Source organism: Suncus etruscus, chromosome 11 (assembly GCF_024139225.1).
Source record: "Suncus etruscus isolate mSunEtr1 chromosome 11, mSunEtr1.pri.cur, whole genome shotgun sequence".
Taxonomy (NCBI): domain Eukaryota; kingdom Metazoa; phylum Chordata; class Mammalia; order Eulipotyphla; family Soricidae; genus Suncus; species Suncus etruscus.
Genome location: NC_064858.1, coordinates 76,766,241 through 76,794,142, shown reverse-complemented (window position 1 = coordinate 76,794,142; position 27,902 = coordinate 76,766,241). Strand labels below are relative to the sequence as shown.

General features: G+C 40.1%; 1 protein-coding gene and 1 non-coding gene across 2 annotated transcripts in view; both read right to left on the bottom strand.

The window, feature by feature from the left end:
- The window catches only part of DIP2B (disco interacting protein 2 homolog B), a 262,889-nt gene that overhangs the window by 127,532 nt on the left and 107,455 nt on the right, over positions 1 to 27,902 (bottom strand). Inside the window, exon 2 of the mRNA XM_049783348.1 lies at positions 27,188 to 27,259. Within this exon, the coding sequence (XP_049639305.1) occupies positions 27,188 to 27,259 (72 nt within the window). The remainder of the gene's footprint in view (positions 1 to 27,187; positions 27,260 to 27,902) is intronic.
- On the bottom strand, positions 19,274 to 19,404 carry LOC126023257 (small nucleolar RNA SNORA51). Its single transcript, XR_007500447.1, has one exon. It is a non-coding gene; the product is annotated as a small nucleolar RNA SNORA51 (small nucleolar RNA).

Below are 27,902 nucleotides of genomic sequence, written 5' to 3'. Positions count from 1 at the left end.
TAGGCAATTAAAAAATGGGCTGGGGTAATAGTACAGCAGGTAGGGCACTTGCTTTACATGTGGCTGACGTGGGTTCAATCCTGACACCCCATATTGGCCCCCCAAGTACTGCCAGGAGTGATTCTTGAGTGCAGAACCAGGAATAAGCCCTGAGCACCACCAGGTGTGGCCCAAAAACCAAAAACTCAAACCCTACCCACCCAATAAAAGTACTCAGTTGGAACACATGGATTGCAAGAATCACTCAATAGAGTTCTGTTCACAATCCAAATATCCAAGTTATAATGTAATAAAAATTAATTAGAATGTACTTATATACAGTTTAAAAAAATACCTGGAAATGCTTATGGTCCCTATAGGTTCTTGGGGGCCCATATGGAACCATAGAGGGATGCTGGAGATTGAATCCAAATCAGCCAAATGTAAGGTAAATAACTACTATAATTTTGTCCCAGCCCCCCCACCCTTTTTTTTTTTTTTTTTTTTGGTGTTTAGGTCACACCCAGCAGTGCTCAGGGATTACTCCTGGCTCTAAGCTCAGAAATCACTCCTGGCAGGCTTGGGGGACCATATAGGATGCTGGGACTTGAACCACCATCCTTCTGCATGCAAAGCACATACCCTACCTCCATGCTATCTCTCTGGCCCCCATGCTCCAGTCCTTTTATATACATTTTTGAACAGTAAGAATGCGTATTTTAGGATGCTCCCTACTAAAATGCTTTTGAAGGTGGCTTTTTTTTTTGGATGGAGACCTTCCCAAGCAATGCTCAGGAAACCTGGGGGTCACTTTAGACATACTCAGCCTGCCAGGACAAACAGCTCAATGTGGTGTCACTCAGGGTCACCATGGCCAGTGCTGGCAATATTCGGGGACACCAACGCTTCCTGATTGCACTCAGAGACTCGTATGGTGCCAGCATCAAACTCTGGTCCTGTGTGCAAGCCAGGCATCTGCTCCTGCAATGTCCTTTTTTTGGTAGAAGGGGTGTGGGCTGCACCCAGCAGTGCTCTGGACTTACTCCTTATGCTCAGGGCACCATATGGAGTGCCATGGATTAAATCTTGCCTTACTCATTGTACTATATAGCACCAGCCCTTATATTCTAAAAATATCTTTCCTCTCTCCCCAAAATGATGGTTTCAAGTAGCCTATATATTTTATTTTCCTTTTTTGGGGATCACAACAAGAATTTTCAAGGATTACTCCTGGCTCTGTTCTCAGGAATTATTCCTCAGGGGTCCAAATGGGATGCTGGGGATTGAACCCAGGTAAGCCATATGCAAGGCAAATATACTATCCACTATACTATTTCTCCAGCCACTGACCACCTATGTTTTCATTATAAAATCTAGCAGACTATGCTTCAGAATGGAAGTTTTGAAGCTTAACATCTGGGAAGTTCTGGGGTTTTTTCCCCCCACTTTTTGGGAAAGTTACATTAGCAGCTTCTATACCTTTCTGTCCTTTCACAATATCAAACTCAACAATCTCCCCATCTCCAACACTGTGCAAAGATTTTCTGGAGTTGTTTCTCTTAAAAGTGTTTAGAAGTCTGTTTTCATATCCCATTTTGGGCTTTTTTGTTTGTTTCTTTGTTTTTGTCTTTGGTTTTGTTTTGTTTTGGTTTGGTTTTGGTTTTTAGGTCACACCCAGCGGCACTCAGGAGTTACTCCTGGCAGGCACGATGGACCATATGGATTGCCGGGATTCGAACCACCTCTATTCGAATCAGCTATGTGCAAGGCAAACAGCTACCGCTGTGCTATCTCTCCAGCCCTCATGTTCCATTTTGGGTGCCATTCTGTGGGGTCGCAGCTTGCAGTTTTGCAAAAGAAATCAGATAAGAGTCACAGTAGAAAATGCATTTTGTTGAGCAGCTTCTTGGATCTTACTGAGCAAGCCAAATTTCTCGGTAACATTCAGCAGTGCTTGTTCCTGGCAGTGTTTGGGGATCATGTGGTGTCTGGGATCAAAACCCAGGTTTTTGCATGCAAAACTTGCACACCCACTTAACCATCTCCTAAGTCCTACGGGTTGAAGCTTTGAATCACCAAAATTTTCTTGATAATCTAATGCACAGAAGAGCTATACTGAATTAATATTTTCACACCTCTCATTTATTACTCTAGAACAGTGGTCCTCAAACTATGGCCCGCGGGCCATATTGTATTTGTATCTGTTTTGTTTCTTCATTGCAAAATAAGATATATGCAGTGTGCATAAGAATTCGTTCATAAGTTTTGTTTTTACTATAGTCAGACCCTCCAATGGTCTGAGGGACAGTGAACTGGCCCCCTGTTTAAAAAGTTTGAGGACCCCTGCTCTAGAATAACAATCAACACATTAATGCAATTTGCTGTTATTAAAACATTTCCTGGGGGCCAAAGTAAAAGTACAGCAGATAAGGTGTTTGCCTTGCATATGGCCAACCCTGTTTGAATCCTGGCAACCCAGATGGTCCCCCCCAAGTACTGGTAGGAATAATTTCTAAGTGCAGAGTCAGTAGTAACTCCTAAACATCACCAGGGATGCCTAAAAGCAAAAAAGCTTCCTCAAGGAGTTGAGAAATGCAAACCAAGCTAACAATGAGATATCACCTCACAGTATGAGAATAGCATACATCAAAAATACCCAGAAACAGAGCACATGCCTATCTTTCTGGTCCCTGGGTAGCCATCCTGGATCCTATCCCCAATGTTTCTTACGGTACCAAGCACTTCCAGGAGTGATACCTGAGTACTGAACCAGGAGTAAGGCCTAAGTAGGGATCAAAAACAAATAATTTTTTATTTAAAAAAAAATAAGGGCTAACAGGAGGGTGATGAACAAGAAATTCTCATCCACTGCTGGTAGGAATACCTGGTTCATCCTCCATAAAAATAGTATAAACACTTTTCAAAAATTTAAGACTAGACCTGTCATTTTTGATTCCATGATTCAACTTCTTGGAATCTATCCCAAGAGCTTAAAATATTTATTTTAAAAGATATTTGCACTCCTATGCTCAATGTAGTGCTATTCACAATAGCAAAGATTTGGAAATCCAAGCAACTCAAGTTGCTTCTAGATGAATGGATAAAGAAATTGTTGTACACATATACAATGGAATACTACTCAGATGTGAGAAGATGAAATCTTGTAATTTACTGCTGCTTAGATGGAACTGAAAGATATGCTGAGCAAAGTGAGTCAAATGGAGAAAAAGTGCCAAATGATTTCATGATATGTGTCATATAAACCTAGTAAGGGGGTAATAATGGCCAATGAAAACAGACCCTGAGAGTCAGAGTGAGTTTGCTAAGTGGGGAGAGAATGAAGAGAAAAAAGCTGTAGATAGTGGAGAGGTCGGGAGGTCGGAAGGGAGGTTGATACTCTGGTGGGAGGAATAGCAACAATGTATTCCAGAAACATTAATACTAACACTATCAGGGGCCAAAGAGATAGCATGGAGGTAAGGCGTTTGCCTTGCCTGCCAAAGGACAGTGGTTTGAGTCCCAGCATCTCATATGGTCCCCTGAGCCTGCCAGGAGGGATTTCTGAGCCTACAGCCAGGAGTAACCCCTGAGCACTACCAGGTGTGACCCCAAAACCAAAAAAAATACTAACACTATAAGGACCTGAGAGATAATGTAAGAGATAAGGCACCTGCCTTGCATGTAGCTAACTCCAATTTGATGCCCACTACCATACATGTCTCCAGAGCACCAGTTAGAGGTCACTTCTGAGCACAAAGCCAAGAATAACCCCTAATAGGCCCTGACTTCCTCCCCCCCCCCAAAAAAAAATACTATTATAAATCATGGTGTACAATATTTTCAAAGTTTCTACATTTTATCTTATCTATTCTTCACAATGGCTCCATAATGCCATAACTATCATCCTTTGTACAGAAAAGAAAACAAAGCAAAGACTGTCCTCACAATTTTCAATCAGAAAATGTTATGAAAAGGATAATCAAAGGAAAGCAATTAGAATTAATAATTTAGTTTAGGAGTATACAATATTTTGGGATATAAATCAGTCAGCAGCTAGATGATAGTTTTTTTTTTTTTTTAAAAATCAACTATTATCATGTGAAAGACTACAAACAACAACCCTCCAAATAAGATCTTTAGTCACTCAATAGCAAAGAGAAAACATTCTAAGCACTTGAAATAAAAAACAAAGAATAGAAAGGGGCTACACACACACACACACACACACACACACACACACACACACACACACACACACACACACACAGATCAGAGTTACGGGAAGGAAATCAAATCAAGGTAAGGGCTACACTTGGCTTATAAATAAGCATAGAGAATATAGTTTCTCTTAAACAAGCATGACATCTGAGCAATACCTTTAATGCTAATTTCTGTGGTCATGGCAAATATCTAATTACTTATCATTGATTAATTAAACAAGTAGATTTAAAAGGACCAACCAAACCAAGTAAGACACATGGTTCTAGTAGGGTTGGAGAGAGTACAGTGGGTAGGTGCTTGCCTTGCACAGGGCAAACCTTTGATCCACAACTTCCCTGAGCCTGCCAGGATGCAGAGCCAGGAGTAATTCCTGAACAACACTGAGTGTGTCCCAAAAATAAAAACAAAACAAAAAATAAAAATAAGACAGAATATATAAACATGGGGCACCTGCCTAGCACATGGCATTACCTGCATGTTCAATCCCTGGCATCTTATATGGCCTCTGAGTACCACAAGGAATAATTTTTTGAATGCAGAGCCAGAAATAATCCCTGAGCATTGCTGGGTGTGGCCCCAAAATAAGAAGAAAACTACCCAGAACACCCCACAGGGTAAGAAGAACAATTGGATTCTACTTCAAAAAGAGTAGCATGAAAGTTTTTATCTATTTTCTCTCTTTATTATATTTTACTGAGGCACTGTCATTTAGAATACTGTTCATTGTACTCCTCGTGTGTACACTGTTCCAATACCAAACCCATGAGCAGAGTCCTGTATCCCTCCTCCATCAATGTCCCAAGAACCCCCAGTCCCTCCAGGTGAGTTAATCTAAAGACAACAGCCATTTGCTATTTTATTTATGTTTGTTCTCGCTTGTTTTGGTTTTTGACCACACCTGCTGGAATAGAACCCTGGACAATTATGTTTTATTAAACTGTTTCTCTCACCTCTATTAGAATTTGCATTTTTCAATGTAATGAATTAGAACATGAACTAAAGAATAAAACCAGTTACAAGGAATGACAAAGAGGTGAAAGGGGCTGGGAACTGATACTCTTGGTGGAGATTTATTAGAGAGCATGAATATTTCCACTCAAGATCACCTAGAGGCTACCACAGCAAAGGGAAGAAACAGGAAGGAACAAACCCTACTAGAACAAATACAGAGAGCTGATAAAAATGAGATCCAAGAGGTGCATTTAACTGATACTAAAAACAAAAAAGAATCACAAACACACTATTCTCTAAGTATCGTGTTTATCTCTATTTTTTCTTTTTTTTTTTTTCTTTTTTTTTTTGGTTTTTGGGCCACACCTGGTGACGCTCAGGGGGTTACTCCTGGCTATGCGCTCAGAAGTCGCTCCTGGCTTGGGGGACCATATGGGACGCCGGGGGATCGAACCGCGGTCCGTCCAAGGCTAGCGCAGGTGAGGCAGGCACCTTACCTCTAGCACCACCGCCCGGCCCCTATCTCTATTTTCTTGATAATTTAGTCATCTAAGCAACAATTATCTTCTGGGTTTAAAATAATGACAAACATTTTATATAGCTTGCCAAAAATGAAACCAAAAGGTCAAATTCACACTTAATAAGTTGCTGACAAATTTGTTCAGTAAGCATTCCTGGGAGGTACAGTGTATAATGTTAGAAAAACAGACTTCTGTCAGAACAAATGTTTCAAATATGTAAAGAAAATTTGATTTGGGGCCGGAGAGATAGCATGGAGGTAGTGCATTTGCCTTTCATGCAGAAGGACCGTGGTTCGAACCCCGGCATCCTATATGGTCCCCTGTGCCTGCCAGGGGCAATTTCTGAGCATAGTGCCAGGAATAACCCCTGAGCGCTGCCGGGTGTGACCCAAAAACCAAAAACCAAAAAAAGAAAAGAAAAGTAAAGAAAACTTGCTTCAATTTCCAAAGAGGCTATATGAAAGAGATGTGGAAAAAGAGGAAAAAGTGATAAATTCTTAGAAATGAAATCAAATCAGGTATGTATACTGGGCTTAATAATAAAGCCTGTAGCTAATATATTAGCTAATTTGGGTAGATACACCTAACAGTGCTGAGGGAGCTACATTCTAGGGCACCATGTGATACTGGAGATCAAACTCATGGCTTATGTTTGCAGGGCCTATGATAAAACTTTGAGTCATCTCCCTGTCATAGTTAATCTTTTTAACTTGATTTGATTTTTATATAGTCACTGTGAAATTACAAAATTATTCATAATTGTGGTTTAGAAATACTAGTCTTTTTAATGTAAATAATCATCCTCCAATTCATATTTGGTGCCTAGATCATCATTCCTATGTATTACAATTCCTTTTTAGGAGATGAGGGAGATTATTCAATAGGTTGAACACTTAGTTTACCTGAGGCCCAACTTTGATTCACAGCACCATATGATTCCTTGAGCACCACCCTGATTAACTCCTAAGCATGATGCTTAGAAAAGCTCCTGTCACCACTGGATATGCCACCCCAAAAGCCAAATAACAGCAACATCAAGAAAACCAAAGAAGAGGGCTTTGAGAAATAGTACTATGTGGGTGTACACAGCAGTAGACCCCTGTTTGATTCCTGGCACCATATATAGTCCCTTGAGTGCTACCAGGAATAATTCCTGAGTGCAGAGCCAGGAGTAAGCTGTATTGCTGGGAGAGGACACCAAACAAACAAACAAATCAAAAAGCAAAGGAAAAAAAAAAAAGAAACTTCATTTCAAAGTTTAAGTGTGACCACTGCACACCAAGCTGGAAATAAGTAACCCCAAGCACCATCAAGAATATTTGTTTGGGCTCGGAAAGATAGCACAGTGGCGTTTGCCTTGCAAGCAACTGATCCAGGACCAAAGGTGGTTGGTTCAATTCCCGGTGCCCCATATAGTCCCCTGTGCCTGCCAGGAGCTATTTCTGAGCAGACAGCCAAGAGTAACCCCTGAGTACCGCCGGGTGTGGCCCAAAAACCAAAAGCCAAAAAAAAAAAAAAAAAAAGGAATGTTTGTTTTTTTAATTCAAAAACAAACTAAGTAAAAAGTAAGTATATATATATATAAAACTAAACATATACTTTATACTTAACTAGTATTATATTTAACTATTGCTTCATATACATATAAACATATATATTTCATATACATATGCATATAGACATAGTTAAGAATACAAAATTATATTGAATTTTCCTAGCTTGAAATTTCTCCTACAGATAGCAGTTTCTACTAAAATAATAGACAGTTTGTTTCTAGCTTCCTAGATAAATTATGACACTAGGAGCAAAATTTTCCAATCTTCAGTTGTCTCTTTTTCTTTCCTCCACTGTGATTGGTAAATCAATATTTATATGGGCATAAAGGAGAAGAAATTAATTCCTGGCTGAATTTAAAGAATTTTGGATTAGTCCCACCTAAGAATACTTGCCAAAATGATAGTTTCTCCTGGAAGAGGTCTGGTGAGAGTAGACCACAGGTGTCCTTCAGGGAACAAAGCAGTAAACAAACATCACTAACAATGCATCTACCATCACTTAGGCACAAAAGGAACTGCTTAAAATGCTTCATTCCTAGCTACAGTTCCCCTCTCCAACCATATCTCAGGAGTTTTCTGGCCCCCAAATAGCATTTACATATTTTAAATAGGAAGTGGATGGTGAAGAGTGTACATTCTATGACCGAAACTCAACCATGAGCAATTTAAGTAATTATGTTTAAAAAATAAAATAGAGGGGCCAGAGTGATAGCACGGGGGTAGGGTGCTTGCCTTGCACACAGCCAACCCTGGATGAACCCCAGTTCAATTCCAAGCATTCCATCTAGTCCCAAGTCTGCCAGTAGCAATTTCTGAGTGCAGAGACAGAGTAACCCTTAAGCGCCGCTGGGTATCACCCAAAAACATAACTAACTAAATAAATAAATAGAATGTACATAGTTTCACTGCCATTGTAATATGTCAAAATAAAGACATAATGGTATATTATACATCATTATAATGGAAAAGTGCAGATATTAACATAATGAAATACAATGGAAAATGTTGACTATAAAAAGTGACAACTAAACAAAATGCCAAGTGATAAAAGAAAAACATTATCTATATGAAGATTACAACTATGTATATAAAAAACAATTCATATGTAATTAAAGGATCAAGTGGGATACAAAGCTCCTTATGTAGTCCAAAGTAATGATAAGGCACTCTATAGTACAGCAGGTAGGGCATTTGCCTTCTGCATGGCCATCCTAGGTTCAGTGCCCGACATCTCATATGGTTCCCATGCCCATCAAAAGTAATTTCTAGGGGCCAGAGAGCACAGCGGTTGGGCACATTTGCTTTGCAAACAGCCAGCCTAGAAAAAAATGATGGTTGGAATCCTGGCATCTCATAAGGTTTCCTGAACCTGCCAGGAGCAGTTTTTGAGTGCAAAGCCAGGAGTAACCCCTGAGCACTGCCGGATGTGACCCCAAAACAAACAGGGACTGGAGCAGTGGCACAAGTGGTAGGGTATTTGCCTTGCCATTCGCTAACCTAGGACAGACCTTGGTTGGATCCTCAGCATCCCATATGGTCCCCTAAGCCAGGAGGGATTACTGAGGGTATAGCCAGGAGTAACTCCTGAGCATCACCAGGTGTGGCCTAAAAAGCAAAAACAAACAAACAAACAAAAAGTAATTTCTATGGGGCTGAATAGCATGGAGGTAAGGTATTTGCCTTGCATGCAGGACAGTGGTTCGAATCCCGGCATCCCATATGGTCCCCCGAGCCTGCCAGTAGTGACTTCTGAGTGTAGAGCCAGGAGTAACCTGAGTGCTGCCGGGTGTGACCCAAAAACCAAAATCAAAAAACAAAAAAAATTTAATTTCTGAGTGCAGAGCCAGGAGTAACCCCAGAGCACTGTTGGCTGTGGCCCCAACCGAAACAAACAAACAAACAAACAAACAAAAAAATGATGAAGTATTCCAGTTTTTTACTATTTCATTTTGCTTAGAGAAAATTATAGTGCTTGCTTTGGCAGCACATATACTAAAATTGGAGAAAATTATGTATGAAGTAAAAATGATTTTGAACTATATTAAATGCAGGCAAGTGCTAAAATGAAAAGTGAAAATTTTACAAATGAAGTTTTTGAAACTTCTACATTCTAATGTGAAACGTTATTAGATATGTATACCATATCTAATACATCTAAAAGATACCCAAAGGAAACAAACAGCTTCATTTCGGAGGTTCTGTTATTTTGGTCTGTTTTATAGAATATCCACTAGGGGTCACCATTATGTTTAAATAGTGGTCTTAAAATATTTAATAATAAATTTAAGTAAAACAATACATTTTTATTCTATTATATACAAAGCCTATCTTGTAAATAATCAATATGCATACCATCTACTGCTTTTTGGCAAAAAAAAAAAGAGAGAAGTAGAGTCTTCTATGAATCTACTGTTTAAACAACAACAACAACAACAACAACAACAAAAAGACCCTGGAAATGTTTGATATTTAAGCAGGTGAATCTATCAAAATTTCCATTCAAGGAGATAGTTTAGGAGGTAAGGTATTTTCCTGGCATGTATCTGACTCCAGTTCAGTTCCCAGCATCATATATGGTACCCTGAGCACAGTCCTGCTGGGTGTAGTACCCCAAACAAAAGCAAAACAAAAATTCCATTCACGAAAATAGAAGGAAGTCTATCTCTATTTTTTGTTTTGTTTTGTTTTTTTGTTTTCAATCCCAGAGCAAAGCAAGAGAGCGGGATCAGCCTTGTATGTAGCCCTTGCAGGTTTGATCCCCAGCACTACGGATGGTCCTCAGAACCCCGACCAAGAATGATTCCTGAGTAGAGAGCCAAGAGGAAACCTTGAGGACTACTGCATGTGTCCACTTCCCCACCCTCAATAAAAAGAAAAAATTCCCAAAACCAGGGATGTACCTCAGTGATCACCTGCATGCCTTTCAAGTTAGAGGCCCTCTGTTTGATACCCTGTCACAAGTCGAACTCAATTCTACCTATGACTCATCAGATTTTCACCTGTAATAATTGTGAAGCAAGATGTATTCTTAGAACCAAGTAATGTAAAATTAAACATTTTAGAAAAAGTTGAGCAAACATGTTCTAATACAGAGATGAAATATATTAAATAAGTGATCACTTGTGAAATGATGAGTCATAAGTTCCCCAATCCCCAGGGAGGGAGAGGGATTCCCATGCCCCCGCTCAGGGTAGGACCAGAGATGCAGGTCTGGCAGCAATTCCAATGCAGGAAATAATCCACACACAGTTGGAAGGTATAGCAGGCCAGAAACTAACACCATAAGCCAGTCACCCCACCACATGGAACCATGAGCCAAGATGTCAGCTGCTCCTCCTGAATAATCTTTATTGGGATAAACAAAGGCCACTCTCTTAGGAGAGGGGAAAAAGCCAGATGAGAAGGTAACATCTTTTTTTTTTTTTCCAGCGACACCCGTTTGATGCTCAGGGTTTACTCTGGGTTAAGCCTCAGAAATTGCCCCTGGCTTGGGGAGACCATATGGGACACCAGGGGATCGAACCGGGATCTAACCGTGGTCCTTCCTTGGCTAGTGCTTGCAAGGCAGGTACCTTACCTCTAGTACCACCTCACTGGCCCTGAGGCAACATCTTTTTAACAAGAAAACCAAAGGAACCAATTCTGAGGCATCTAATTAGAAGGCAAAATGAGGACCAATCTAAAGTCTTCTAACAACAATCGCTAATTAATATATCATTTATATTGTAATACATACTGAAAAGTTAAAGAACAGTTCTTCTGAGGAAACTGAGGACCTGAAGGGAGCCCTGTCCTGTGCTTCTGTCTTTTCTGAATCCTTGAAGCTCTCCTCAGAGCCCTGGGAAGCGAAACCCCCAAAAAACTGCATTCTGAAGCTACCCAGCCAGCAAGTGAGTGAGTGAGTAAGAAATGGCTAACTGTGGGGACTGCCAGGTGAAGTGCTGATTGCTTCACCTGCGGAGTCTCCACCCTGCTGTGCTTCTTCTGAGGAAACTGAGGACCTGTGCTTCTCTGTCTTTTCTGAATTCTTGAAGCTCTCCTCAGAGCCCTGGGAAGCAAACCCAAAAAAAAACCTGCATTCTGAAGCTACACAGCGAGCAATTGAGTAAAATATGGCTGACTTTACAAGCCCAGAAAGGGGAAGCCGCTGAACTCTGCTGAAACTCAGATGCCAGCATCCCTATCTGCCTGTCTTCTGTGCTGTGCTCCATTTTCGGCCTGATTTCATCCTGTGTGTGGCTCATTCGCAGAGGGCTCACCTTCCCTGGAGCCTTCCCTGGAGGTGAATTTACAAGCCCAGAAAGGGTGGAGCCAGAGGAGCACGGCCCCTCTGCTTTGCTTCCGACCCCGTGCACATCATTTAGCCAATGAATATAACCACAACACGTAGAAAAACCCACAATACAAGTGTGACAATGGGGAAACAACGCAGGCCAGCGCCAGACATAGAGAATGACGATGGGAACTCTGATGACTTGAACATGACCAAACAACTAGTCAGTCTCTCAGATAAGGAGTTTAGAGTCGCAATATGGACGATGTTCAAAGGACTCAAAGGAAGTATAGAAGAGAACACTAATAAGAATCAAGAGAATATGAAGATAGAAATGAGAAAACTCCAAACTGAAATTTCAGGTCAAATAAAAGGTTTGAAAAACTCAGTAAATGAATTGAAGAAAAACATGGTTGAGCTTTCCCACGTGTTAACAGCAGCTGAGGATAGAATTAGTACACTGGAAGATGAGATGAATAACAATTCCATACAGCAGAAGAAATCGGAAAAAAGCCTTAAAGCAAATGATCAAACAATGGAAAAATTACTCAAAGAATGGGAACAGATGAAAACAGAAGTCTATGATAAGCTCAACAGGAACAACTTAAGAATCATTGGGAGTCCCAGAGACCCAGGAAGAAAATCTCCAAGAAGAATCAAAGGTCAAGAACATCATTAAAGAGAAACTACCAGAGTTAATGAATACATGTGATCAAATCCTGCATGCCCAAAGAGTACCAACTAAAAGAGACCCTAGAAAAAAACACCCCAAGACACATCCTAGTCACAATGATGAATTCCACAGATAGAGACAGAATTCTGAAAGCAGCAAGATCGAAAAGAGAAATTATATTCAAGGGAACATCCTTGAGATTTACCGCAGACCTGTCACAGGAAACACTCAAGGCCAGAAGGCAGTGGCGGGACATAGTGACAAAACTCAATAAAATAAATGCTTCGCCTAGAATACTGCACCCAGCAAAACTCACTTTCAGGTTTGAAGGAACAATACATGGTTTCACAGACAAACAGCAGCTCAAAAACTTTACAGACTGAAAACCATTCTTTTTTTTTTTTTTTTTTTTTTTGTTTTTGGGCCACACCCAGTGACGCTCAGGGGTTATTCCTGGCTATGCGCTCAGAAGTTGCTCCTGGCTTCTTGGGGGACCATATGGGACGCCGGGGGATCGAACCGAGGTCCGTCCTAGGCTAGCGCAGGCAAGGCAGGCACCTTACCTCCAGCGCCACCGCCCGGCCCCTCAAAACCATTCTTAAAGGAAAAACTGAACGGCCTACTTTAAGACAAGACTGACCAACAGACATACCAAACTTCGATATAAAGATGGCACTAACTCCCAGGACAACTCTTTCTCTCAATGTCAATGGACTAAATGCACCAGTTAAGAGACACAGGGTGGCTAAATGGATCAAAAAACTCAATCCAACCTTCTGCTGCCTACAAGAAACGCACCTGAATAGTCAGAACAAACATAGACTCAAAATAAAAGGCTGGAGGAAAATCATCCAAGCAAACAACACCCATAAAAAAGCTGGAGTGGCCATACTAATATCAGATGATGCAAACTTTATACTTCGGAAAGTTGTAAGGGACAAAGATGGACATTTTGTATTGATCAAGGGATACGTACAGCAGGAAGAAATCACTCTCCTAAACATATATGCATTTCAGCACTATTTACCATAGCAAGACTCTGGAAACAGCCAAGATACCCTTTAACAGATGAATGGCTAAAGAAACTGTGGTACATATACACAATTGAATATTATGCAGCTGTCAGGAGATGAAGTCATGAAATTTTCCTATACATGGATGTACACGGAATCTATTATGCTGAGTGAAATAAGTTAGAAAGACACAGAATGGTCTCACTCATCTATGGGTTTTAAGAAAAATGAAAGACATTCTTGCAATAACTTTCAGACACAAAAGAGAAAAGAGCTGGAAGTTACAGCTCACCTCATGAAGCTCACCACAAAGAGTGATGAGTTTAGTTAGAGAAATAACTACATTTTGAACTGTCCTAATAATGAGAATGTATGAGGGAAATGGAAAGCCTGTCTACAGGCGGGGGTTGGGTAGGGAGGAGGGAGATTTGGGACATTGGTGGTGGGTATGTTGCACTGGTGATGGGTGGTGTTCTTTACATGACTGAAACCCAAACACAATCATGTATGTAATAAAGTTGTTTAAATAAAAAAAAATGAGACAGAGACAGAGAAGCAGAGAGAGAGAGAGAGAGAGAGAGAGAGAGAGCACTATGTTAAGACAAAGAGGGATGCCATTTTCTAAGGGCCACATGTTGTAAGTCACATGTTAGGCTTTCTCAATCCTGTTTCCCTTAACATCGCCCCAAGCTACCTGGCCATACTAGGTAGTCTATTGGAAAGGACACAAGGGAGAAGTAGGAAGGTACCCTAGACAACAGCCAATCATTTTAAAGATCATCAGAAGCTAGAACCTCCCTATATCCTCTCCACAGATAATCTGATTTGTAACATTGAACATGGTTGTCTCCTCTGAGAGACTGTATGGGGCTTGTGGCTGACAGGATAAAATTTTGTTTAACTTTATTACAATTGTGGGGTCTCCTTTTTTGACTCCAGACCCTAAAAATAGTAGAAATTGTGATAATTACATATACATTAGATTATACATTATGATAATATATAATGCAGGAGGAGTCTTAAGTAATCATAATGCCTATTTGGTGGGCCTTTTTCAGGCTTGGTGTTTTTCTTCCTCTTTAAATCAGGAGCACAATTAAAGATTTATTTTTAATTTGGAGATGTTAGATAATGAACATTTTATATTTGAAAATTATATTTTTGAAAGTACTGACTAAATTTGTGTCACTTTATCATATATTAAGAAACTTGAATGCTAGTTAAGAACTACGAGACTTGTTTTGAAAATCTTCAGATAATGTAAAAGTTTTACTATTTATCAAATTTGTCAATCATAAAATAATTATGAAATGAGAAATATAGAAGCTTACTGTGGTGAAAAATTATTTTACTTTGCATAAGAACCACCAATGAAAGAACTATGCACACATGCAATTTTATTTTAGATAATAAGTAGATTGAACTTAATTTCTTTAGAAATAAAAGGTAATGACGTGCAAAAAAAAAAAAACAAAAACAAAGAAAAGTTAAAGAACAAAGCTCTTGGAGCCCACACAATAGAAGATTTATTTGTATTAGGGTTTCAGGGAATATCTGTTTTACAAAGAGGGTAAAAGGGAGGTAAGTTTTAGTTAGGGAGAGATAGAGACAACAAAACTTCATAAAATATCTGCTGAAGTATGTGTGTTGGTGGGGATAAACTATTAAATCTAAGGTTTTAAAGCACAATGAAGAAATAGAATAACACAAAATAAGGTTGGAGAAAAAGTAATTGTCAGTTTACTTGTCCATAACCAAAAGAAGACTTCTGAAGTGATTTAGAGATAGTTTACCAGGTATGCTCTCCACTCTTTTGTGTTTTGTTTTAGGGCTACACCTTTAATGCTCAGGGAACTATGGGGTGCTTGAGATCTGTTTTTGTTTGTTTCCTAGTTTTGGGTCATAGCCAGTGGTATTCAGGGCTTACTTCTGATTCTGATCAGGGATCACTCCTAGTAGGGCTCAGGGGACCATATGTTGTACTAGGGATCAAACCCAAGTAAGGCATACATGCAAGGCTATCACCCTACCCACCGTACTATTGTTCTGGCCTTTTAATCCTCTTTGAAGGGACTTAGCAGAAAATAATAGGATCACTAAAATAACAATTATATGGCTATAAACTACAGTGAACCTGACCAATACCACCAGAAAGGTATTTGCTATAAAGTGTGTCAATTAGTCACTCTGAATCATTATAGTGCTTCTATACTTCTCACCTCCCAGCCCATCCTAATAGGTGGGAGAGGGTACTTGGAATAACTCAAGGTGGAATCAATGCTTGGAGAGGGAAGAATCACAGATAGTCTGAGTATACCTACCTTAGAAGGATGAGTAATCACAGTCTGGGAAAGAGGAAAGAATAAGAATGTCAGAAACTGGAGTCTGGAGACAAGGTCACCAGCCTGATTCATAGGAATAGATTCTGGGAAGGGAGTTGGGATTCTGAGCCTGTCTGTACAATGGCAGGCATCTGAGTATACTTTGACTCAGGGCTTCCTGTTAAGTGTAACATCAGGAAAAGGACTAAGCAGGGTGCTACAGGCACACAATATCAAAAGTTCTGCCCTCAGAATCCAAATGGGTTTCATGCAAAGTCAAGCAGAATGGGGTCCTCCTTCAACATACATCTAGGAGATTGATACAGGAAGCAAACTCAACATTACTGGTTGTATGTGGGGTTGGTATTACTGGATACAGAAGTAAGTTTTGAGCAACTACCATGAAACAATTAGAAATACAACATATTGAAGAATATGGAGTCCCTTTAGGAATGGAGTCTGCATGGAACCACTTCTCCTACTGCATTACCATCCTCCTGTGGGGACAATTTGGGAGGAAAGAGTAGTACCAAGACCAAGATGGTGGATTTCTCTCTGATATAGGAGGGGTTGTGAGGCGGATAGGGAGTTGTCATACAAAATTGCAATATGCCCTAGTTCATAGTGAATATAAAACTATCCAGATTGAAGAAATGAAAGAGCACAACTAAGACTGTAATAAATTCTGGGATGAGAGACGACAGTTCAGCACATATGATGCTTGTCTTCATAGGGGTTAGCCAGGTTCAATGCCTGGCACCCAAACTCCTACCAAGAAAAATCCCTGATCACCGTTGAGTATGGCTCAACCCCTCCCAATCCCCAAGAAAGACACAACAGACTGAACAGATATTCTGCATGCAAGAGGCCTACTTCAATCTCTAGAACTACACATGACCAGGTATCCCCAGGAGTGACCACCAACACAGAGCCAGAGTAGTCTTCACTGAGTATGCCCCCCAAATGCCAATGTTCTTTACATTATAAGCCTCACTTGCACTTGAGAAGTGATATTTAATCAAAATGAGATAAGATAAAATAGATACCACAGAGAGGCATGCTACATATTTAACAGTACGGCTTGAAGTATTTTATAACATTCTAAAATGTTATTTCTGATTTCAATAGCTGTTCATGTACCTTTGAATTTTCATGGTATTTTTTTTTAGAACGCCCCATATCATGCTTATTTAATTTCTTTGTTCCTTGTGATGGGGGCAATTTGGGCCACATCTGGCTGTGCTCAGGGCTTACTCCTAAACACTGGTTGCTCAGGAATAAGTCTTAGAAATTTTCAGGGGAACATTTGGGGTGCCAAAAATTGAACCCAGACTGGCCACATAAGGCAAGCACCCTACCTACTATACTATCTCTGATGTCCTTTTACTTTATTATTATCCTCATTTGCACTGTATCAAGTGAGATAAAAGACTGATTTTAAGTCTATTAATCTAATTAATTGGGCTGCCAGGCATCAAACCCAGGGTCTTTTACATAGAATACATGTGCTCCACCACTGAACTACATCTTGACTCTTACAGGATAGATTTATCTAGTTTTTCCCGCAAAAATTTGGTATTGAGCCTTTTATAGTACAGGTTTAGCATACTTAAAATAATTGGGGGGGGGGGTTGGCTTACACCTGGCAGTGCTCACGGTTACTCCTGGCTCTGCACTCAGAAATAGCTCCTGGCAGGCACGGGGGACCATATGGGATGCCAGAATTCGAACCACGATCCTTCTGCATGCAAGGCAAATACCCTACCTCCATGCTATCTCTCCGGTCCCTTTAAATAATTATGATAATTTGTCTCTTCATAGTAGTAATAAGTGAAGAAAACACAAAAACAAAGAGAGGGATTAGGAAAACGCCACAAAAGTCTGAAACATATGCCTTTAACATACAAATACTCAAGTCTGACTCTGGCTCCACGTGTCCCCATCCCCGGACAAGTGTAGCTTTTGTGGCCCACATCACTGGGCCTGAACACTGAACTGTCAGACTAGCACTGCTTGGTACACAACATCATGCCTGCACTCAGCCACCTCCACAGACTCACTCTATTCTGCAAATTAAAATAAACCAACCACGAAAAATTATGGGTGCACCAGTCACACAGATGAAAGCTGGCAATTTCGAAAGGATAGGGCAGACCATGTCCTTGCCTTGACAAAGCCACACCTGCTATACTCATCACCCATAATCGACACTTTATCAATAAACTTATAAATAGGGCCAGAGAGATAGCATATTAGTAGGGCATTTGCCTTGCATGCAGGACCGTGGTTCGAATCCTGGCAACCTATATGGTTCCCCTGAGCCTGCCAGAAGCGATTTCTGAGAGTAGAGCCAGGAATAACCCCTGAGCACCCCACACCAAAAAATAAATAAATAACTTCATAATATAAATAAACTTCATAAATAAACTTCATCAATAGCTCAGCTTCACCACTTTATGATCCTGCAGTGACACTAATCTGACCAAAATTCCAGGTACACCATGTTCAGGACATCTTCAGGACTATTCTGGAGTAAATGTGGGAACCCCTCCCCACCTTCTTGTACTTCTGGAAGCCAAAAACACACCTCACAAAACACACATTATCAAAATCAGTGCTCAGAATTCCTACACCATGTGGCCATATTTGGGAAATTCCAATTTTTCAATTACTGTCATCCCTATAAGGAATATACCAATTTGGACATGAATATGTATCTGAAGCCACCTAATGTTCAGAAACTAAAGAGAAACAGAATGAGTAACTAGCAACAAGAGATTATTAAAACTTTTAACAATGACTTAATGACCTCATTGTGAGATACAATGATTTACACACACACACACACACACACACACACACACACACACACACACACACACACACACGATCCAGTCCATAGTAGTAGATTGTCACAAGTAGTGGGGGAGTGCAGTTAGGAGAAAGAAGGGACCACTATGACAATGATAGTTGGAGATGATCACTCTGGATAAAAACTGGATGCAGCAACAATATTGCAAACTACACTGTCTGAAAGAGAAAAAAAGAGAAAGAGAGTAAGAGTGGGGAGAGGGTGAATGCCTGTCCCAGAGGCAGGCAGGGGAGAGGCTAGAGACATTGATGGCAGGAAATGTGCACTGGTGTTGACTAAATGACTAAAACTCCATCAGGAACAACTTTGACAAAAAATAACAACAACAATAACCTTTGTAGTCATGCTGTTAAATAATTAATTTTCGTTTGTTTTTCTCTTTTGGGGGTGGGCACACCCAGCGGTGCTCAGGGGTTACTCCTGGCTGTCAGCTCAGAAATAGCTCCTGGCAGGCACGGGAGACCATATGGGACACCAAGATTCGAACCAACCACCTTTGGTCCTGGATTGGCCGCTTGCAAGGCAAACGCCGCTGTGCTATCTCTCCGGGCCCAAATAATTAATTTTCAAAAAAAGTATAAAAAGGGGGCCAGAGAGATAGCATGGAGGTAAGGCATTTTTGCCTTGCATGCAGAAGGACAGTGGTTCGAATTTCAGTATCCCATACGGTTCCCCGAGCCTGCCAGGAGCCATTTCTGAGCCTAGAGCCAGGAGTAATCCCTGAGCGCTGCCGGGTGTGACCCAAAAAACAAAAAACAACAAAAAAAAAATCACAAAAACAAACAAACAAAAAAAAAAAACAAAACAGGATTGATCGTAGATTATCCTTGAAAAATTTTCAAAGGCTTAAGAAAGTTGCACAAACACGGATTCTTCTCTTTCGTTTTTCTTCCCCATGTCCTTCCATTCACATTAGAGACCAGGCAAAGGGCCTTTGTGGAGGTATATATGGGGTGGATTTACTGGGCCTCCTCTTTCTAAATAGTCCTGTAAAGAACACTGCCTGTGCAAATACCAGTAGGCCCCTTCCATTTAATTCTGTTTTTGTTTTTGTTTTTTGGGCCACACCAGGTGATGCTCAGGGATTACTCCTGGCTATGAGCTCAGAAATCACTCCTGGCTTCGGAGAACCATATGGAACACCGGGGGAGCCGAACCACGGTCCGTCCAAGACTAGTGCTTGCAAAGCAAGATGCCTTGCCTCTAACGCCACCATGCCTGCCCCCCTTCCATTTCATTCTAACTTGATTCATATACATACTTGCAAAATCTCAAAGGCAGAACCCAAATGAGAAAAGTGTGCTAAGAGGAGTATGAATGGAACCTCCTGCCAACTACAGTGTTTTAGAGATGTCTCCTGTAATATAAGGAACATATATCCACCACCAAATGAAGCAACAATCACAGAAGAAACCCAAGCTTAAGGAAAAACTTAGGGGTCACCAGAACTTCTATGGACTTCTAAGACAGTGTTTTTCAACCTTTTTGTGCAAAGGCTTTCATGAAAAAGAAAAAATCACGAGGCACACCACCATTAGAAAATGTTAAAGAAATTTAACTCTGGACCTATATTGACTATATATAAAGTAAGTCTCTTGAATAGGAATCAAATAAACATAAAGAAATTATTTTATAATTACTACATTATGAAATCTAATGATTGGTCTATTTGTGAGCCGAAGTGGCATGTTAAGAATGAAACTGGAATTTTTCCATGGCACACCAGACAATATGTCACAGCACAGTGTGCCACTGCAAAGTGGTTGAAAAATGTTGAGCTAGGTAATGTTCACTCAGTCACATTCATAAACTGGTGTATCTTTGTCCTAAAAGGGCAAGAAGTAATAATTGGGAAACAATGTTGAAATCTAGGATTCCTAGAATCATCTAAAAGGTGATTTTTGAAGGTGTTTTGAAGCAGGAGATAATACAATTAAGAGAGATAAGAGGACAAAATCAAAGGGCAAGAAAGAAAAATAGATACAGGAAGGTCAAATGAAACAATAGCAAGTACTGGACACTAAATGGAATGCTTACACCAATGCCATTTAAAAAAAAAAGGAAGCAGCAGAGAGATCTGGATCGAAGAGAAAGATGACACTGCTAAACTTGAAGATGACACTGCTAAACTTCAAGGGCAAATTTTAACAGTGGAGAACTGCCAACAGAGCAGAGGGAGAGCTCTGTGTCCCCAGAGGAAAAATACCTCACAGTTTCCAATCGGGCTGTTGTGGAAACCAAATGTGTTCGCTTGCCTAGTGAACAGCCAAAATGAAATTTCATGGTTAGTGAGATCTTTCATATTGACAAAAATTCTCTTTCTATAAATTCTGAATAATCATTAAGTAGTAATGAAGATAAAGAATTTTGATAATATTCCCAGACATACAACCAATTAATCTTTGATAAAGGGGCAAGAAGGATTGATCTTGATGGGAGATAAAGCTTTGGGGATAGCTTTGATTTTTATCCCATAAGTCCCTCCAGAAAAGTTACATGCTAAAAAAAAAAGTTACATGCTGCTTACAATAAATGCTTCACGATGCTCCTTTCAGTCTTTCAATCTGTAGATTCTATAACCTATTTGTAACAATAATTTAAAAATCAGCATGATAATTATACTGTAAGAGAAAAGAATATAAAAGAAAAGTCAGTAATAAAATAAAATGTAACTGTAAAAAAAATAAAGAATTCTGATAATGCATGGCAAAAAGAACAATTTAATCTATCTTCAGTCCTTTCAACAGCATCAGCAGAATGACATTGAAGGACTAAAAAATGTCTTAAACAAGAACACCAAGGAGGAAAGCTAGCACCAATGGTAGTCTCTGGAAAAAATAATAAAGTTGCTGGAAAGGGTAAAAAATATAACCCTAAGAAACAAAGTGAGATCCAGAGCGGTGGCGTAAAGCATATGCCTTGCGCGAGCTAGCCTAGGACGGACCTCGGTTCGATCCCCTTGGTGTCCCATATGGTCCTCTAAGCCAGGAGGAATTACTGAGTGTATAGCCAGGAGTAACCCTTGAGCGTCACGGGTATGGCCCAAAAAACAAAAACAAAAAACTAAGAAACCAAGTTCGTTAATTATAAACAATGATTGCACAACCATAACACTGAATGATATTTTACAATAAAATAAAAATACATGGAGCACAAAGCCATACAAACTGGATGGTGTGAAAGAAGGGGTGAGAGAGAGAGAAAGAGAGAGAGAGAGAGTGAGAGAGAGCGAGAGACAGAGCGAGAGAGAGACAGAGAGAGAGCGAGAGACAGCGAGAGAGACAGAGTGAGAGAGAGAGAGAGAGAGAGAGAGAGAGAGAGAGAGAGAGAGAGCTCAATGGACTGAATGTACGCTTTACATGCCAATGCCTAGGTTTGATCCTGTATGGTCTCCCAAGTACTGTAGGAAGTGACCATCAAGCACTAAACCAGGAGTCCCCAAACACTGCTAGGTGTGGTCCCAAAACAAAGAATATCAAAAAGGAAAAAATTCTACTATTTTATAGTAAAAAATGAAGAAATAATGCCCCAATTTTTTAAAAGTCAAGAAATAATGGTAAACATGTTATTTAGGAATAATGAACCATGCTAGAAGAATAGTTAAAAGAATTGACAGCTGGACCAGAGAAATAGCACAGCAGTAGGGTGTTTGCCTTGCAAGCGGCCAACTCAGAACCAACCTTGGCTCAACCCAGCATCTCACTCAAATGGTCCCCTGAGCCTACCAGGATCAATTTCTAAACCCAAAGCCAGCAGTAACCCCTGAGCACCGCCACGTGTGGCCCAAAAACCAAAAAAAGAAAAAAAAAAGAAAACTGTCTTTAGAGAAGAAGTTTTATTAGCAGTACAAGCAAGCCAACAGGATCAATCACTTTATTTATATATTTATTTATTTATATATTTATTTATTTATTTATTTATTTATTTATTTAGGTTATTGGATCACACCCGGCAGCACAAAGGAATTACTCCTGGCTCTACACTCAGAAATCGGTCTTGGCAGGCTCGGGGAACCATATGGGATGACAGGATTCAAATCACCATCCTTCTGCATGCAAGGCAAAACGCCTTACCTCCATGCTATCTCTCCGGCCCCATCAATCACTTTTTTTTTTTTTTTTTTTTTGGTTTTTGGACCACACCCGTTTGACGCTCAGGGGTTACTCCTGGCTATGTGCTCAAAATTCACTCCTGGCTTGGGGGTACCATATGGGACGCCGGGGGATAGAACCATGGTCCATCCTACACTAGCGCTTGCAAGGCAGACACCTTACCTCTAGCGCCACCTCTCCGGCCCCATCCATCAATCACTTTCTAAGCTATTAATATAGTCTGTTTCTTTATCCTTTCACTTCATAAAAATTACCTGAACCCTCCAACTTCTGGAAATTTGCTAAAGAAATTCCTGGAAATTCTAGTTGCCATTTCCATTCAGTTTCAAACATTTATAAGGCACCAATGCTATGATAGGCACTAATGCTAGAAACTAGATATAAATAATAAACTTAATGAAAAGAGAATATTCATAATTTCAAAGACCAGAAGAATCTAGAAACTATCAACAGGGCAGTAAGTGGTGCCATGACTGAATCTAAGGCTTCACACTTGCAAGACTTACTAAATCTCTGAGAGCGGTCCAGTATTGAACTCAAACCCAGGGCCTCATGCATGTATGCTCTACAGACCGCTGGTATGCGAATTTTTTCTAAAACAGCAGTTCAAATGAATGAGTGAAGGGGACTGTTCTCGATAGTCTAGGAATTTCTCTCTGAAACTTCTTGTCTCACAAATCCCTGGTAGAGGCAGCTTGTGGATGAGAACAGGGGTGGGATGAAGGGGATGGTCCCGGGTCAGATTTGTCCACCTTATTTTTAGGCTCTTCTGCCCTCTCCCAGTCTCAACAGTACTTGGATCACAGGAAGCACTTAATAAGCACATGCTGCTCTTAAATTCTGTTAGAAATCCCTGCATCATTTGAATAGACTCTTGTCTATTATACCAGTAACAAGTATCAGTTATGTGAATCTAAAGTATTTTCTTTCCCCGCTTCCCAATGTTCTTACTGTCAGTCACTTTTGCACTGTCCAGGGGCCATACATTCTGGATTGTGGTGATCATACACACTTGGCACCTGTGCAGTAGTAATCATCCACTTATGATGGAACTAAGAATCACAACAGCAGTGCTGGCATGGCACTTGACTGGGGGGAAGGGAGGGTTTGCTGGATACTGAACTTCTCACTCCTAAAAGGAGGTGAGCTACTACTGAGCCACATCTCTGACCCCAAAGTTAACTCTCTCCTTTTGGAGATGGGGGAATTTGGGCCACACCTGGGTGTGCTCAGGACTAACTCCTGGAGGGTTGCGGGGAGAATATGGAATACTGGGGGTCAAAACTGAGTCAGCCACATGGGAAGCAATTGTCCTACCTGCACCTAATTAGCTTAACTTGCAGATTGGCTCAAGATCAGTCAAAAGAAGTTTCCCCCACTCTATACAATATCTTCTATTTTCCTGCAACTCCAAAATGGTCAAATGTGACTCATTTATAGAGCATATATATTTTTGACCCATGCCAAAAGAGAGTTGATTTTTGGTCCTTTCTCCCTAGAAGCCTGCTAAATGAGGCATATGGGAAGCATTATGTTTCAGGCTCTTGTAGGCATCCAGCTATTGAGAGATGGATAGACCATTCTTTCAAAAGAATAAATGGTGGGGCTGGAGTGATAGCACAGTAGTAGGGTGTTTGCCTTGTATGCGGCCAACCCAGGATGGACCCCGGTTCAATTCCTGGCATCCCATGTGGTCCCCTTAGCCCGCCAGGAGCGATTTCACAGTGCAGAGCCAGGAGTAATCCCTGAGTGTCATTGGGCGTGAGCCCCCCAAAAAAAGGCTAAAATGATTAGAAGTAAATCTACCACATCGTCATTTTTCATATGCCCTTTAAAATGAGAGTATTTTGTGTTAGTTGGTTGGATATCAGAAGGGTAGTACAGAAAAACATAGTACAAAGGTTAAGGTGCTGGCCATGCATATGTTAAACCCAGTTTAATTCCTATCACTGCCAGAGTGATCTCTTGAACACAGAGCAAAGATTAAGACCTGAGTGCAGCTTAATGTGCTAAAAAAAAATAATAAGGGGCCGAAGAGATAGTATGGAGATAGGGTGTTTGCCTTGCACGCTGAAGGATGGTGGTTCAAATTCTGGCATCCTATATGGTCCCCCGAACCTGCCAGGAGCGATTTCTGAGCGTAGAGCCAGAAGGAACCCCTGAGCACTGCTGGGTGTGACCCCAAAAAAATAATAATAAAAAGCAGAACAAAACCAGAAGGAAAGAATAGGAGAAGGTTGGCTATCACAGGAGCCAGCTGCTTTGGTATTTATCTGTGGAGGATAGGGTGATGGTGGTGTGGTAAGGGTATAGTGGTAAGGGAGTAGCCAAAAATTTGATGGGTAAGTTTAGATACTAAAATAGCATATCCTTTAAGGTACAAAACAGAAATGTATAATATGCAGTTGAAACTATGAATCAGGAGCTCAGGAGAGATCTGGAATGAAGATCTTTTGTAGGAATAGAACTCCCATGCAACCTAGCAAAACCATTTTTGGCATTGATCCCCAAAACACAAAACATTAATTCAAAGGGATATACGCATACTTATATTTAATGTAGCATTTAGAACAATAGCCAAGATATAGAAACAACCCAAATATTCAAAACCAGGTGAATGAATATAAAGATTATGGTATGTTGGGTTTGGAGAGGTAGTACAGTGAGTAGGGCACTTGTCTTCAACATAGCTGACCCAGATATAATGCCTCTGCCAGGAATGATCCCTGAGCACAGAGCCTGGAATAAGCACTAAACACTGCCAGATATAGCCCCTTACCTAGGATGAACTGTAGTTCGATCCCCTGGCATCCCATATGGTCCCCCAAGCCAGGAGCGGATTTCTGGGTGCATAGCCAGGAGTAACCTGTGTCACTGGGCAAGGCCCCAATACAAAAACAAACAAACAAAAAACAACACCAAAAAAATTTATGGTGTATAGATATACACATACACACACTAGATATAGATATAGATATCACAATGGAATACAATGCAACTCAAAAACAAATATCAATGCAATTTGGATAGAAAAGATATACTGAGTGAAATCAGAAAGATAGATACAGAATGGGTTTGTTCATAATTGTGATGTAAAGATATATAACAAGACAACAATAATGGACCATAGGCAACACAGTGGGAGAAAAGATTTACTAAACTGATTTGTGGGAGGGTGCTAGGGGAGGGAAGTGGGTATAGCAGTGAGAGATATGGTGTTGGAATTATGTGAACAGGAAGCCATCATCAACAGATTCACAGTACTGTAAACCATAGAGTTCAATCAAAAAAAAAAGTTAAAAAATACATAATTTGAAATCACCTGTATGTAAATGATAAATAAAGTCATAGTATGGTCAGAATACTCTAAGGAATTAAAGTGCTGGTTCCTAAAGTTCAGTTTTTGGATCAGCAAGTTCAGCATCACCTGGAATTCTGATATAAATGCACATTCTCAGGCTCCAAGCAGATCTACTAAATCAGAAATCCTAAGAAGGGTATCTTGCAATTGGTGTGAACCCTCCTGTAATTCTGATGTACGCTAAAATTTGTAAGCCTCTAAAATATAATGCAAAGTCAAGGGAGAATTGGACCTTGTCTTAAAAATTCCAACAATTAATAAACAGGATGAGGACTTTTTACTGAGATGTCATTATGATTGCTCCAGAAAGGATTGAAATGGGGTTGGAGAGATAGTGTAGTAAGTAAACTACTTGCTTTGCATACAACTGATCTAGGTTTGATATCTAGGAGCCCAAATGGTCCCCCAAGCCTGCCAGGAGTTATCCCTGAGTTCAGAGTCAGGAGTAAGCTTTGAATACCACCAGGTGGGGCCCAAAGACCAAAACCAAACCACCCAAAACAAACAGAACAAATTGGAATAGGTTAAGAAGCAGGAGTTGAGAAAGCATATATTAAGGAAAGTTCTGAGCAGTATGACCATAATGGGGGATGAAAATAAAGATGGAAATGAAACGCAACTAGCAGTGCTCACAGATGAAGCAGTGCCAGAGAATAAATTCAGAACTCCCACGTTCCAAGTACACATTCTAGTCTTATGAGTCATCTCCCTGACTCCAGGATTTTGTCTTGGTTTTGTCTGGTTTTAGGGTTACACCCGGTATTACTGGTGTCTGCTACTGGAGATAGCTATGGTGCTTGTGTGGCCCCAAAGCAAAACAAAACAAATATCTAATATACTGTCTTTACAGAAGGAGTGAATCTATGAATCAATCAAAACATTATTTAGAAGTTTCATCACCAAATTCTCAGATATCCCAATCCTATAGCTGAATTATAATAAATCTTTATTTTTTCTCTTTTTGGCAGTTCATGCTCAGGCATAAATATCCTGGGGAACAGGATATGGTAGATGCCATACCTGCAATGTTTGAGACTCTGAGTTTAATTCACAGCAAAAGAGCAGTTTTTTCCATGGCCACTGGGATTATGCCAGTTACACACAGATGCATTACTTTCAAACTCTGTGCAAATGATTTGATGACTTTTGGTATTTTAAAAGTGCCTATCACACAACAGATGCTCAAAAAAGATTCATTTCCTCCTTTCTTTCTTTCCTTCCCTTTTTCCCCTCTCCTGATGAAGAAGGATGGGGAAAAAGGAAGAACCAACAAAAGCTATCATCCATTTAGAATAAAAATACCAACAAGATTTAAACCAATTCTTATTGCTTACCTTGTGTCTGAGGGATGTAAGGAGATAGAAGTTTTGACTTTTTTTTTTCATATCCCTTCTGTGTGATATCCCCTGCAATAGCATGAAAGAGAAATAATTTAGGTATTATTCTTACTATTATTGATTATTACTTATTATATTATTATTATCACTATTACTATTACTTCTTATTCCATGGTTGCTCACTGTGAAAAAAGAGTGTTAAAGAATGAGGAAGGAAAAATAGGTCAGTTCTTTGCTAAGGATTTTGTTATGTATGACTTCCCAGACAAGCCAGAATTTTTTTGTGGAAAATTATAGTCTGTCCCCATACCAGTCCAGATTGGCAATATGCTGCATACCATGTCAGGTTCCCAGACATCCCTGATTTCCTTGATATTTAAGTGATATTGAAGTGTAATGCTATAATCTAAAATTGGCAGCCAAATGATTTTTTCTCCAAAGTTTCAGTTTGAACAAATGACTAAACTGATTTGGGAGATACTAATTATATTGCTATGTAGAATGCTACAAAACCAAAAATTTATTAAATAAGTTACAGGGATGTGGTACCAAGAAAAATAAAACAAGACACTAGACAGTACTGAACAATGACAAACACTGAGCCTTGGGAATACAATCTGGAGGTAGAGAGAAAATAGTAGAAGTGATTTAAAGTAGTTTTAGTATAGGTTTAGAACTTTGTTGGTGCAGCATTCTGTATATCAGAAACAGA